Genomic DNA, 12,864 nt, shown 5'->3' with positions numbered 1-12,864 from the left:
TTTTCGTCTCACGTGCGATTTTGATGCCCACTTTTCTAATTTTGCCCTCATTAAAACATATGAAATTATGAAATTATCCTTAATTTTATAGGTTTTAATGAGGGTAATTACGTAATTTTGTAAGTTTTAATGGGGGTAAAATTGGAATAGAGGGCATCAAAATCTCACGTGAAACGCACGTGGGATGATTTCCGTCCAATTAGACTGAAATTAGTAATGGAGGGTGTGAATTAAATTTTTTTGAAATATTAGGGGATACATTGCCAATTTTTAAACATTGGGGTACGAATTGAAAAACTCTTAAAACTTTAGGAAGGTAAAGTAAATTTTTCCTCTATTTATTCTTTTGAAATGAAGACAGATGTATTTCAGTAGGCTGTCAACCACTCTTAATTTATTTAAGAAAAATTGTGCTATAATAATTTAGATAATTAATTGTTATGGATTTGAAATTTAAATTATTATTTTATTGTTAATGTCTTTGAAACTATTAATTGAGTTAATCTTCTCTTCCAACTTTCAAAAATTGTTAATATCCCTCCAATTCAATGCCAACAAAAAGACAAATGATCTTAAAAAAATTTAGTAAGACAAAAATACCCTCTACAATTTAAAGTATTTATTTATTTCTTTGAAAAATACCCTTAAAAATACGTATATTCGCTGGCTTTTCTCGTGATCAATTTAATAATTTGTTCTAATTTATTTACACTAAATACGGGAGGGTTCTATCATCTACGAGTACAGTGATTGCATTTGGGGCACAGGACGAGAGCGAGGCGGGACTGGTTTTATTACTAAACATGTTTTAATTTTTCACCCAAATTTTAGTTGAAATAGTGAAAGAAGAAGAAAACAATAAAAGTTAGGCACAAGTTTTCCACGCTTCCCAACTTTTGAGCGTGGAAATTTGTATCTGTTACTAACTTCCCTGATTATATACACATGGGATATTTCTTATCAGTTATCAGACCCAACCTCCTTTCCAATTGTTCCAATACTCATGGCTTTTTACATCTTCAAAATCAAAGCTTTCCCATTTCCAAAGCCCCTATTCCTCTTTTATCTCTTAATCATCACTAGTTTCTTCTCTGTACCAAGCCCATTTACGAGTGCTTTAAACTTCAGTTTCCCCAATTTCACTCGTGATGACTCCCGTATAAGATATCACGGAGCTTTTCCTGAAGACGAAGTCATCCAACTCACCGGCGACTCATATACGGTCAGTTCAGGGCTTCAAGGTCGGGCCACGTATTTCAATCCCATGCACCTGTGGGACAAGGCATCCGGAAACCTCACAGATTTCACTACCCACTTTATCTTTGCCATTGATTCTCAAAACAAAACTAATTATGGAGACGGGTTTGCCTTCTTCCTAGCTCCTACTGGTTCAACAATTCCTATTTATAATGTCAAAGAAGGTGCCACTATGGGTCTTGCTAAGGATGACCTGGTACTAAACTCGACGGACAATCCTTTTTTTGCGGTGGAGTTTGATATCTATCCGAACGAACCATGGGATCCACCAGGCGAACATGTAGGTATCGATATAAACTCCATGAAATCTGTTGCTAATGTGTCATGGCGGGGGGGTAATTATTCTACTCTTGAAGGGAGAATTAATGAAGCTCGGATTAGTTATGATTCTACTTCTCATAATTTGAGTGTTCTCTTCACTGGTCTCATAAACAATGCAACTGTTTGGCAATCCCTTTATTATATTGTTGATTTGAGAGATCACTTACCTGAATGGGTAACTTTTGGATTCTCAGCCGCAACAGGAAATACTTCTGCAATGCATACCATTCACACATGGGATTTTAGTTCAACTTTGGTAGATACTGTAGCCGAACCACCAGTGGCAGGCAATATGAGTCGGAATCCGGCCCCCAACCGAAACAAACACAAGAGGTTAGGATTAGCCGTGGGGTTGGGTGGTGGTGGATCTTTTCTGCTCGGTGGGTTTGCTTTAATTCTATTTTGCTTTTGGAAGAGGAATAGGAGGGACACAGAAGAGGATCTCGCCTTTGATAGGTGCATGGATGAAGAATTTCAAAGGGAAACAGGACCCAACAAGTTTTCATTTTATGAATTGGCTCGTGCCACCAATAATTTTAGTGATGAAGAAAAGCTAGGCCAGGGAGGATTTGGTGGAGTTTACAGAGGATTTTTACGGGACTCAAATTCCTACGTTGCTGTCAAGAGGGTATCAAAAGGGTCTAAACAGGGGATAAAAGAGTATGCCTCAGAAGTAAAAATTATTAGTCAACTGAGACATAAAAATTTGGTGCCACTCATTGGCTGGTGCCATGAAAGAGGAGAACTCTTACTTGTCTATGAGTTCATGCCCAATGGAAGCTTAGATTCACATTTTTTTACTGAAGAAAGCTTATTGTTATGGGCAATAAGGTACAAAGTTGCTCAAGGATTGGCGTCGGCATTGCTATACTTGCACGAGGAATGGGAACAATGTGTGGTGCATAGGGATATAAAATCAAGCAACGTTATGCTTGATTCAAACTTTAATACTAAACTTGGGGATTTTGGGCTAGCTAGGCTTGTGGACCATGTGAAAGGGTCACAAACCACTGTATTGGCAGGCACCATGGGCTACATGGATCCTGAATGTGTCACAACCGGTAAGGCCAGCAAAGAGTCAGATGTATATAGTTTCGGAATTGTCGCTTTGGAGATTTGTTGTGGAAGAAAACCAATCAAGCCCGATGCCCCTGAAGATCAAGTAGTCATGGTGGAGTGGGTTTGGGAGCTCTATCGAATAGGAAAAGTACTTGAAGCAGTTGACCCAAGGCTGAGTGGAGATTTTGATGAGCAGCAAATGGAGCGCTTGATGATTGTCGGGCTTTGGTGCGCTCACCCTGATCGAAACTTTAGGCCATCAATTAGGCAAACAATTCATGTTCTAAATTTTGAGGCTCCATTGCCTATTCTCCCATCTAATATGCCGGCCTATTCTCCCACCTAATATGCCGGGGACAACACCTCTTGCCCAGGTAGTGAACAGACATTCAATGGCACTTTCTATGTCTAGTATTGTTACTGATTATGAGGAAGGACGAAATCCATTTTCAAGTGATAGATACACCAATTCCTCACTATACGTTGCAGCTTCTCCATCTGGATCGCTTTTGCATGAGTGCTAAATTGGTCAAAGGTACATTTAATTTGGGATTTTTAATGTTTTATTAGGTGTTCATTTTTTACCCTACATTATCACTTCTTTGTGTTTCTTTTTACATTTCAGTTTAACCAATGCTCAAAATGTTTTAGGGATAGATGATATGCATGTGTATTAATATATTAATATATGCATGTGCTTCCTACCTTAAATATGAATTTCGTACAGTACATGTATAAACAACCCAATTGTCCCAAATTGTGAACTTGTGATGGATTGAACATCATAATCATAATAACATCATATATTTTATTAGATCAAAGCAAAAGCTCTCAATATAATAATTTAGAATTGTGACAAGTGACAATCTGTCTATTTAAATTTTGACAAATGTTGTTTTAAATGCCTTAAAATTATGACAAATGAAAATACCTTTATTTTAATACCATAATACCATGTTAAGTCATTTAGGACCTTTAAAGCCCAAAACTGATGATTAAATCGTCGATGTTACAAAATTTGGCCAATTTTGCTTGCGTTGCCAACAAGTAGACATCCAATGTATCCCAAAAATGTACTTATTTAATGATAAATTATTAATTATTACCATCTGACAAATTCACACACACATATATATAATCATAGGACTGCTATCTCATTGAATTAAGTCAAAAAATGCAGATCTGATTGCTCTGCACCAAGAATCTCACAAATACATTCTGGAGGTTCATTTTGCCGGACCCTATCCATACTACTCTTCGTAGCTAGAGGGGTTAATACATGAGCCGCATTGTTGATCTCCCTACGAACAAACTTCATCTCCCAGCAAGGAATAGGATCATAAATTGACATATATTTTTTAAGGAATTGATTGGTGTCATTTTGTATTTATTAAAAAAAAAATTAAAAAAGAGGTTTTTTTTTTTTTTTTTTTTTTTTTTAATAAGGAAAAAGGTTATAAGGGAGGATCTTTTCCATTTCTGATCCGAATGGAAGAAAGAATCGGGATCGTGTGGGAATGCTTCCAAAAACACGATTGGAAGCGGCCCATTTAGCATGTGCCCTAAAATTGGCACATCGAGACACTTTCAAAGCATTCCAACTTTGAAAGGAAGAAAGAGTTAAACTAATATCAGAAATATAGTTAGCAAAAGACCAAGAAAAAAGAGCAGGACTATTAATAGCTAAAATAATAAGAAGAGCATCCCCTTCAACCGAGATAGGAACCAAACCCATAGAAGTAGCCAAACGAACCATCAAAAGGGTTATATGAGCTTCACCTTGCAAAACATCCGTGGAAACAAGTTTCTAAGTAGCAGCTGCAAAAATTGAATCATTTTCATCATTGATCACAGCTGTAGTAACACCAAAAGAAAGGTTAACCACCCCACCCTATCGCCATCGGGGATAGTTCAGCAACCTGTTAAAAAAAATTATTTTGAAAAAAATGAGATGTGGCCGGATCACTTCAATGGCCATGGGGGTGGAGATATGGCAAAGAGAAAGTGGTCCAACCACCCCCGACCATTTGGAGGTAATTTAGGTACATACTAGACACTTAATTGCCACATGTCAACAGATGGAATAAGATCCTCTCAATTTCAAATGAAATACAGAGTATCTCGTTAGTGTTTTTTAGAGGAGTAAAATTGTCATTATAATTTTTAGACAATCATGCCCGTACAAAATATACTAACTGGATATTCTCAATTTCATTTGAAATGGAAATGATCATTTTCCCCCACAGATAATGCACCGCCTAAAAAAAAATCTATCAAATGCACGCAGCGGTCTCTTATCGTGACAAATAAGAATTGGAATGGGACCAAAAAAGGCCCACTACAAGGGATCAGATTATGGACATTTCAATATGAACAACTTTTGAAAAAAGCTTGGCGTGCTTCTTGGTTTGGAAAAAAATGGAGACTTACTTGTCACTTGTCAGTCATATATGCATTGAATTTTAGTGTGAAAATTTCTATGTATCACATCGCAACTTGCTTCTAAATTTGTGGAAAATTATATCCATCACATCGCAATTAGTTTATGAATTTATATCTATTTCTATCTTCTCTAATTACAATCTTCAATTTCTTCTCAGACCCAACCTCCCTTCCAAGTTCCAATCATGGCTTTTTACATCTTCAAAATCAAACATTTTGGTTTTCTCTGAATATTGTTCCTTTTATTATGGTTGCCAGGAAACATGGTCCTTGTTGATTGATATGGTTACCAAATACATAGCAAGTTGGTGGTATAATTATGAATAAATATCGATTTTGCATTCTGCAATGTTATATTTGCACATGAAACCAGGATCCTGTAGACGAGTCCCAATGGCACAATCTTGTCCAACTGATTGCCTCGTCGGGATCTCACTATCGTGTGGGCTCACACAATTCTCCCCACACAATGCCTCGACGGCCCCCCCGCCAAGTGGTTCCACCTGTTCCCCAAATTGGCTTGTCGCAATAAATTATTTGTAGGGCTCCTCAAAGTCTCAAACTATCAAAATTGAAATCCACCACTACGGACTATTCCACTCGTTATCATTATTTATTTATTTATTGTATTTCTTTAAAATTAATGTCCTTAAAATTATTGTTGGATTTGCATCTAATTATGATTTTAAAATATATATTAATTTGGAGAGACACAAAAAGAATTTGAAAATAATTTAGCATTACTCATATATGAGACCCACTTATCCGAATAGGTTGCCAAACAACCAAAAATTTATTTAAGTGGGTCCCATAGTAATTTCGAGAGCTAATTGACAGTGATCCTAACCTCAAACTATCACTCTAATATTGTCTGTCTCCTCAAACTATTGATTAAGTCAATTTTTTTTTTTAAACTACAAAAAATTATCAATGTTCATCCAAAACCAACAAAAAAGACAAAACTAACCTTAAAATATTTTGAATAACAAAAAAATACCCTCACAAACTCAAAATTAAAAAAAAAAAAAAAAAAAAAAAAAGAAGAAGAAGAAGACAAGACGTTGACCACCCACCCTAGAGCCATTAGGGTAGTTCGGCAACCTGTTAAAAAAGTTTCTTTCTAACAAGATGAGAGGTGGTGGCCAAAATGGCCATAATGGTTGAGATATGGCAAAAAGAAAGTGGTCAAACCAAAGACCAAAGACCCATAATATAAAAATAACCGTCTTATATTATTTTACCACAATCACTCATAATTATTTTTATTTAATCATGATAAACCTATTAAATAATTTATTGGGTATATATTACAAAAGGTTTTACTATTCATTCCTTAGGTATATTGATGTTTGAGGGTATTCTGAAATGAAACGGGTCAAGCGGCCCAACAAAATTTTATTAATTGAAAACCATTCTATTCAAAATCAAGTGGGATATTATTATTTTTTAAGATAACTGGTAGGATATTTTTGCTTATCATTTTCAACGGCTTAGCTAAAAGAGCAATATATATTAGCTATTATTGCTTCTTCTTTTTTTAGCTCCAATAGCTTAGTCTGTCATTAACTAGAATAGCTATATTGTTACAATTAATAGCAATTAGGTGCTATACATGATAGCATACTAGATAAATAAAATATTATTTACTGTTTATTTATTTCATCTCTTTTCACCAAACATCTTTTACTGCTTATAAACACCTATTCACATATGCTACGTTTCTCACTCAAACACAATTTTTTCACCCAAAATTTCTTCACACAAAATGGTTCTTTATGGTTTTCTTCTTTATGCTATACCATTTTTTTTTTCTTTCGTGGGTACAGATTGTCTTTGACTCTTTGTCAAGTTATCATTTTTTTTTTCGTTATGTTTGTTGAGTACATAGGATCCTCCATTTCATTTGTACATATCAAAGCTTTTTCGTTATGTTTTTTTTTTGGTTATGTCTTTGTACAGATCAAAGCTTTTTTTCTTTTTAATGTTCATGTGTCCCTACTGTATTAGGTTATTATCTAACCGTAATATGCCTATATTTATATATTTTTTTACTAAGAAATTAGTACTTGTATGTGAGATAAATATTTGTCATATGTATTTATTTTTATTTTTATGAATGATTTCTATGTTTGATTTTTCTTTTAATTAAGTGTTGACAATAATATAATAAAAAAAATGAGTAATAATATTTTAAAACAAGTAGATAATGAAATATATAATCTGTTAGAATGTATAGTGAAAAAGTAATAGTTAAAGTAAAAAATTATACTTTTTCACTACATAAAATACCTAATGCAGCTAGAGATACTTGCGAAAACATTTTTACACCTTAGATTTTTTTTAAAAAATTTGATCCATAAACTGGATACTCTTCAGTTTATTTCAACTGGAGAAGATCCAGATCTGGCCCATGGGGTCTCAAAATTGTCCAGCATATATATATATATATTGACCGTTTTTTCTTCCAACAATTTTTTTTTTATAAATTGGATTGGTCTAATTTTATGGTACACATGATTTTTTAATAGTAAAAATAAAATTAGAAAAAAATACCTTTAAAAAAATGTGCTTAATAGGTGCTATTTAAAAAATTTTAAACACTACCCAAAAAATCCGTTTTGTGTCTTTTATCAAAATACGTTAGAGGTTTAAAAAAAGAAAAAAAAATATTATTAACGTGCATGACAATGATGAATAATATAGAATCCAAAAGAGAGAAATCAAGAGAGTCAAAATACAGATTTACGTAATTCGACAATATGCCTATGTCTATAAGAAAATGAGTCATGATTACCAGCACGCGGCGTGCGTGGCACGCCCACGCACGCCAGTGCAAAAAAATTTTTTTTTTTTTTTTTTTTTTTGAAAAAAAAAAATTTTGCACGCGGCGTGCCTATCTTACATTACCCTAAGAAAATATGACTATATTTTACTATTTAATAATTTAGGGTTACAACATAACATATTTATAAAAAAAACTCTAATTATAAATATTTTGAAATACTCCAAAATATCTTCCTAACTTATTTGTCTTAATACCCACATAAACTTTATTACACCCAATTAACAATATTCTCTATACTAAAGAAAATACGACACTTGTATTTTTTTTTTAATTTATTAAAAATGTCTATTTGGTGTCATTTTTTCTCGTCATTTCGTATAAGGCATGAATTCCTGTGCCGGGATTTGGAATAGTATAAAATCTAAAGCGTCAGTCACAGATATTTTTTCTACGGCACGGAAGCCGAATCCCAACGAAAGGACGTCCAAGACATGGCATGCAAGTGGTGGCATCCATACTCCATAAACATGTCTCCATCACCATACATTGAAATCGGGTCCAATCACGACTCAAATCAAATCTATGATGCTGCGTGGCATGTATGGTCTGAGGCATGTGAAGTGGACATAGCGGACAACGCATTGCCTTGTCAGTATCTCATTATCATGTGGGCTCACACACTTATCGTGAGGCATGTGATTAGACTTTGACAATTTCTGTACCAAGACTACTATTGAGCAAAGCTTGGCGTCAATGGCGTGCTTCTTGGTTTGTCAAAAAACGGAGACTTACTTGTCAGTCATATATGCATTGAACTTGATTGTGGAATTTTATATGTATCACATCGCAACTTGCTTCTAAATTTATATCTATTTCTAGCTACTCTAATTACAATCTGCAATTTCTTTTCAGACCCAACCTCCCTTCCAAGTTCCAATCATGGCTTTTTGCTTCTTCAAAATCAAACATTTCCCATTTCCAAAGCCCCTAATCCTCTTTTATCTCTTCATGGTCACCAGTTTCTTCTCCCCACTACGCCAATTTACAAGTGCTTTATCCTTCAACTTCACCAGTTTCAATCCTGGTGACTCCGATATAACATATGACAGAGCTTTTGCTGAAGACTCGGTCATCCAACTCACCGGCAACTCGCTTCTGGCCAGATCAGAGCTTGTAGGTAGAGCCACGTATTCCAGTCCCATGCACCTGTGGGACAAGGCATCTGGAAACCTCACAGATTTCACTACCTACTTTACCTTTGCAATTGATTCTCAAAATAGAAATAGTACTGGAGGTGGGCTTGCGTTCTTCCTAGCACCTAATGGTTCAACAATTCCTAATAATGTCAACCAAGGTGCGGGGCTGGGTCTTGCTAGGGATGACCAGCTACTAAACTCGACGGACAATCCTTTTGTCGCGGTGGAGTTTGACATCTATTCGAACCAACCATGGGATTCGCCAGGCGAACATGTAGGTATTGATATAAATTCCATGAAATCTGTTCCTCATGTGTCAACATCGGACAATGATTATCCTTATCTTGACGTTTATTCCAATGAAGCTTGGATTAGTTATAATTCCAGTTCTCATAATTTGAGTGTTCAGTTGAAGCCTTATTCGCCTTATTTTTCTAATTCGTTCCCCTGGAAATCCCTTTCTTATAATGTGGATTTGAGACATTACCTACCTGAATGGGTAACTTTTGGATTCTCAGCCGCAACAGGAAATGCTTCTACAATGCATACCATTCGCACATGGAATTTTAGTTCAACTTTGGAAGATAATGTAGTCAAACCAACAGTGGAAGGCAGTCCAATCCCAAATTCGGCTCCTGACCGAAGGAAAAACAGGAGGTTAGGATTAGCCGTGGGGTTGGGTGGTGGTGGATCTTTTTTGCTTGGTGGGTTTGCTTTAATTCTATTTGGCTTTTGGAAGAGGAATAAGAGGGAAACAGAAGAGGATCTCGCCTTTGATAGGTGCATGGATGATGAATTTCAAAGGGAAACAGGACCCAACAAGTTTTCATTTAACGAATTGGCTCATGCCACTAATAATTTCAATGATGAAGAAAAGCTAGGCCAGGGAGGATTTGGTGGGGTTTACAAAGGATTTTTAAGGGAGTCAAACTCCTTCGTTGCGGTTAAGAGGGTATCAAAAGGGTCTAAACAGGGGATGAAGGAGTATGCTTCAGAAGTAAAAATTATTAGTAGATTGAGACATAGGAATTTGGTGCAACTCATTGGCCGGTGCCATGAAAGAGGAGAACTCTTACTTGTCTATGAGTTCATGCCCAATGGAAGCTTAGATTCACATCTTTTTACTGAAGAAAGCTTATTGATATGGGCAATAAGGTACAAAGTTGCTCAAGGATTGGCATCGGCATTGCTTTACTTGCATGAGGAATCGGAACAATGTGTGGTGCATAGGGATATAAAATCAAGCAACATTATGCTTGATGCAAACTTTAATACTAAACTTGGGGATTTTGGACTAGCTAGGCTTGTGGACCATGTGAAAGGGTCACAAACAACTTTATTATTAGCAGGCACAATGGGCTACATGGCTCCAGAATGTGTCACAACTGGTAAGGCCAACAAGGAGTCAGATGTTTATAGTTTTGGAATTGTCGCTCTAGAGATTGCTTGTGGAAGAAAACCAATCAAGATCAATGCCCTTGAAGATCAAGTAGTCATGGTGGAGTGGGTTCGGAAGCTCTATGGAATAGGAAAGGTACTTGAAGCAGCTGATCCAAGGCTGGGTGGAGATTTTGATGAGCCCCAAATGGAGCGCTTGATGATTGTTGGGCTTTGTTGCTCTCACCCTAATCGAAACCTTAGGCCTACAATAAGGGAAGCAATTCATGTTCTCAATTTTGAGGCTCCATTGCCTATTCTCCCATCAAATATGCCAGGAACAGCACATCTTGCTCCAGTAGTGAATAGACCAGCTTCAATGTCACTCTCTATGTCTAATATTGTTTCTGATTATGGGGGAAGATAGAATCCATGTTCAAGGAAATAGTTACACAAATTTCTCACTATCTGCCTTATACACTGCAGCTCCTCCATCTGCATCACTTTTTCGTACGAGCTAAATTTGTCGAAGGTACAGTTAATTTGGAATTCTTATGGTTTGATTAGGTGTTCAATTTTTTACCCTTCATTATCACTTCTTTGTGTTTCATTTTGCATTTTAGTTTAATCAATGCTGAATATGTTTTAGGGTGTAAGTCATATACACTTGTATGTGCTTTCTACCCTAAATATTAATTTCGTACGATACATGTTAATTGTTCCAAATTGGGACTTGTAATGGATTAATTGAACATCATAATCATAAAAACATCATATATATATATATATATATATATATATATATATAATAGAAGCATTCAAGATAATAATTTAGAATTGTTACAAGTGGCAGTCTAAAATATTAGTAAGTGCCCATTTAAATGTTGACAAATGGTGTTTTAAGTGCCCTAAGATTTTAAAACTTAATTAGTAATTATGCATCACAAAAAGTAAGAATGGTGATCCCAACGGATTATATTTTTAAGTTAATATCAATATCCACAAAAGATATATCTTTACCATTTGGACGATCTTATTACCATCCCTCACATATCTACTAAGTAACATCAACTTTAAATTTAATAATAAAGTAAACTAATGAGTCTTCGGCTCCTCACACTGCCCAGAAGATTCTCTCAAATAAATTTTCTCACATTCTTATCCTATTTCAATCTGACATTAATCTAATCTATTTGTTTAGCCCGGAAGAACGGCATCCGAGAATTTCCCTTTTCTCGTAGAGTACTTTATATTACAGTATGCAATATTTCCCATTTCCAAAGGACAATTCAACGTTTGTAATAGGTTGAAATTCAGTCTAATGCGATGTAATTATGTTCAACTGTCCACCTAGCCATCTTAACGAGCATACCAAGATTAGCCCCTGTTTTCAAATCTGACAATTCAACAAGGACTTGCGGGTTTCAAAAACAATTAAAATAAATTATTGGGGTCAATATTTTGTCAATATTTTTCCTATATCATCTTATAAATCAACCATGAGATCTGTGAATTTATGTGAGCCACACAAATTTAATGGTTGATTTATTGAATTTGTAAGAGAATATAAAGAAAATATGGATAAATTATTGACACTAATCATTTCTCAACTTTATTCTTTGCCTTGGGTAAAAGAATGGACACTAACTTTAGCATCATTTGTCCTCAAGGGGTAGTTCAATCGTTTGTGGACCACGCCTATTGAAACGGAGATTATTAGTTCGAATCTCCTCACCCTCTTCCCTTGTATGGACATGTCAAAAAAAAAAAAAAAAAAAACTTTAGCATCATTTAGTGTAAAAAGATGCAAATGAGAGTATCAATTTGTTGAATTTGGATCCCCTCAAATTTTCTAAAATGCAAGATTCTCAGATTTTAAAATATGAGCCATTTATTATATCTAATGGTCCAAACAAATGCAAAAGTTTGTGTGTTACCGAGGCAAGTAACTTTAGTTTTCAACATGTCAAAACCACTTTTCTCGGTCACCCAAACATCTGTATTTGTTTGGATTATTAGATGTAATGAAGGGCTCAAATTTTAAAATCTAAGAATCTCATATTTTAGAAAATTTGAGGGGATTCTTAAATACTTAAAAGGCCGCACATTAGTTAGTAGATCATTAAGATCTATAGCTAACAATTTATCTAAAGGTGGTAGTAACTTCTGTATCACTCACATCTTTTTTCTTAAATAATGAATCAATTTGTTTTTGGTTTGCCGATTGTTTGTTCTAATTAAGGTGTAAGTTTATTAGTGTGGTCATCCCCACACCAGATCATGTAGATTTTACAGGAAGGTAAACTTACTTCCAGATAGAGGTAGTAGGTCAAGAGTGTTAACTCTTGACCAAGAGTTGTATTGGGACTCTATAAATAGAGTCACATGAGAATGCAGATTATGCATTCTATTTTTTATGTTAATCTT

General features: G+C 35.1%; 2 protein-coding genes across 3 annotated transcripts; both read left to right on the top strand.

Annotated features, from left to right (window-relative positions):
* Window positions 1-921: 921 nt before the first annotated feature.
* On the top strand, window positions 922-3,969 carry LOC132178871 (L-type lectin-domain containing receptor kinase IX.2-like). 2 transcript variants are annotated; one of them, XR_009439860.1, is made up of 2 exons: window positions 922-3,172; window positions 3,818-3,969. XR_009439860.1 is itself a non-coding variant. In XM_059591445.1 (2 exons), the coding sequence occupies exons 1-2, from the start codon at window positions 1,004-1,006 to the stop codon at window positions 2,981-2,983; spliced, it is 1,749 nt and encodes a 582-aa protein (XP_059447428.1). In that variant the 5' UTR covers window positions 922-1,003; the 3' UTR covers window positions 2,984-3,445. The 2 variants fall into 2 exon arrangements, 1 of the variants encoding a protein (XP_059447428.1); XM_059591445.1 differs by lacking the exon at window positions 3,818-3,969 and having other exon boundaries at window positions 922-1,541; window positions 1,773-3,445.
* Window positions 3,970-8,905: 4,936 nt separating this feature from the next.
* LOC132178870 (L-type lectin-domain containing receptor kinase IX.1-like) lies at window positions 8,906-11,050 on the top strand (the record flags this gene model as incomplete). The annotated part of the gene is given in 1 exon segment (XM_059591443.1): window positions 8,906-11,050. A coding segment is annotated over 1 exon segment (1,959 nt), but the record flags the coding sequence as incomplete, so codon positions are not given.
* Window positions 11,051-12,864: the final 1,814 nt, after the last annotated feature.

This window comes from Corylus avellana, chromosome ca4 (genome assembly GCF_901000735.1).
Source record: "Corylus avellana chromosome ca4, CavTom2PMs-1.0".
Taxonomy (NCBI): domain Eukaryota; kingdom Viridiplantae; phylum Streptophyta; class Magnoliopsida; order Fagales; family Betulaceae; genus Corylus; species Corylus avellana.
This window is presented reverse-complemented; position numbering and strand designations above follow the sequence as displayed.

Coding starts and splice junctions, on each gene's coding strand:
- LOC132178871 (XM_059591445.1), top strand. CDS start 1,004: ATGGCTTTTTACATCTTCAAAATCAAAGCTTTCCCATTTCCAAAGCCC. Junction 1,542..1,772: donor TCCACCAGGCGAACATGTAG/GTATCGATATAA, acceptor TTGGATTCTCAG/CCGCAACAGGAAATACTTCT.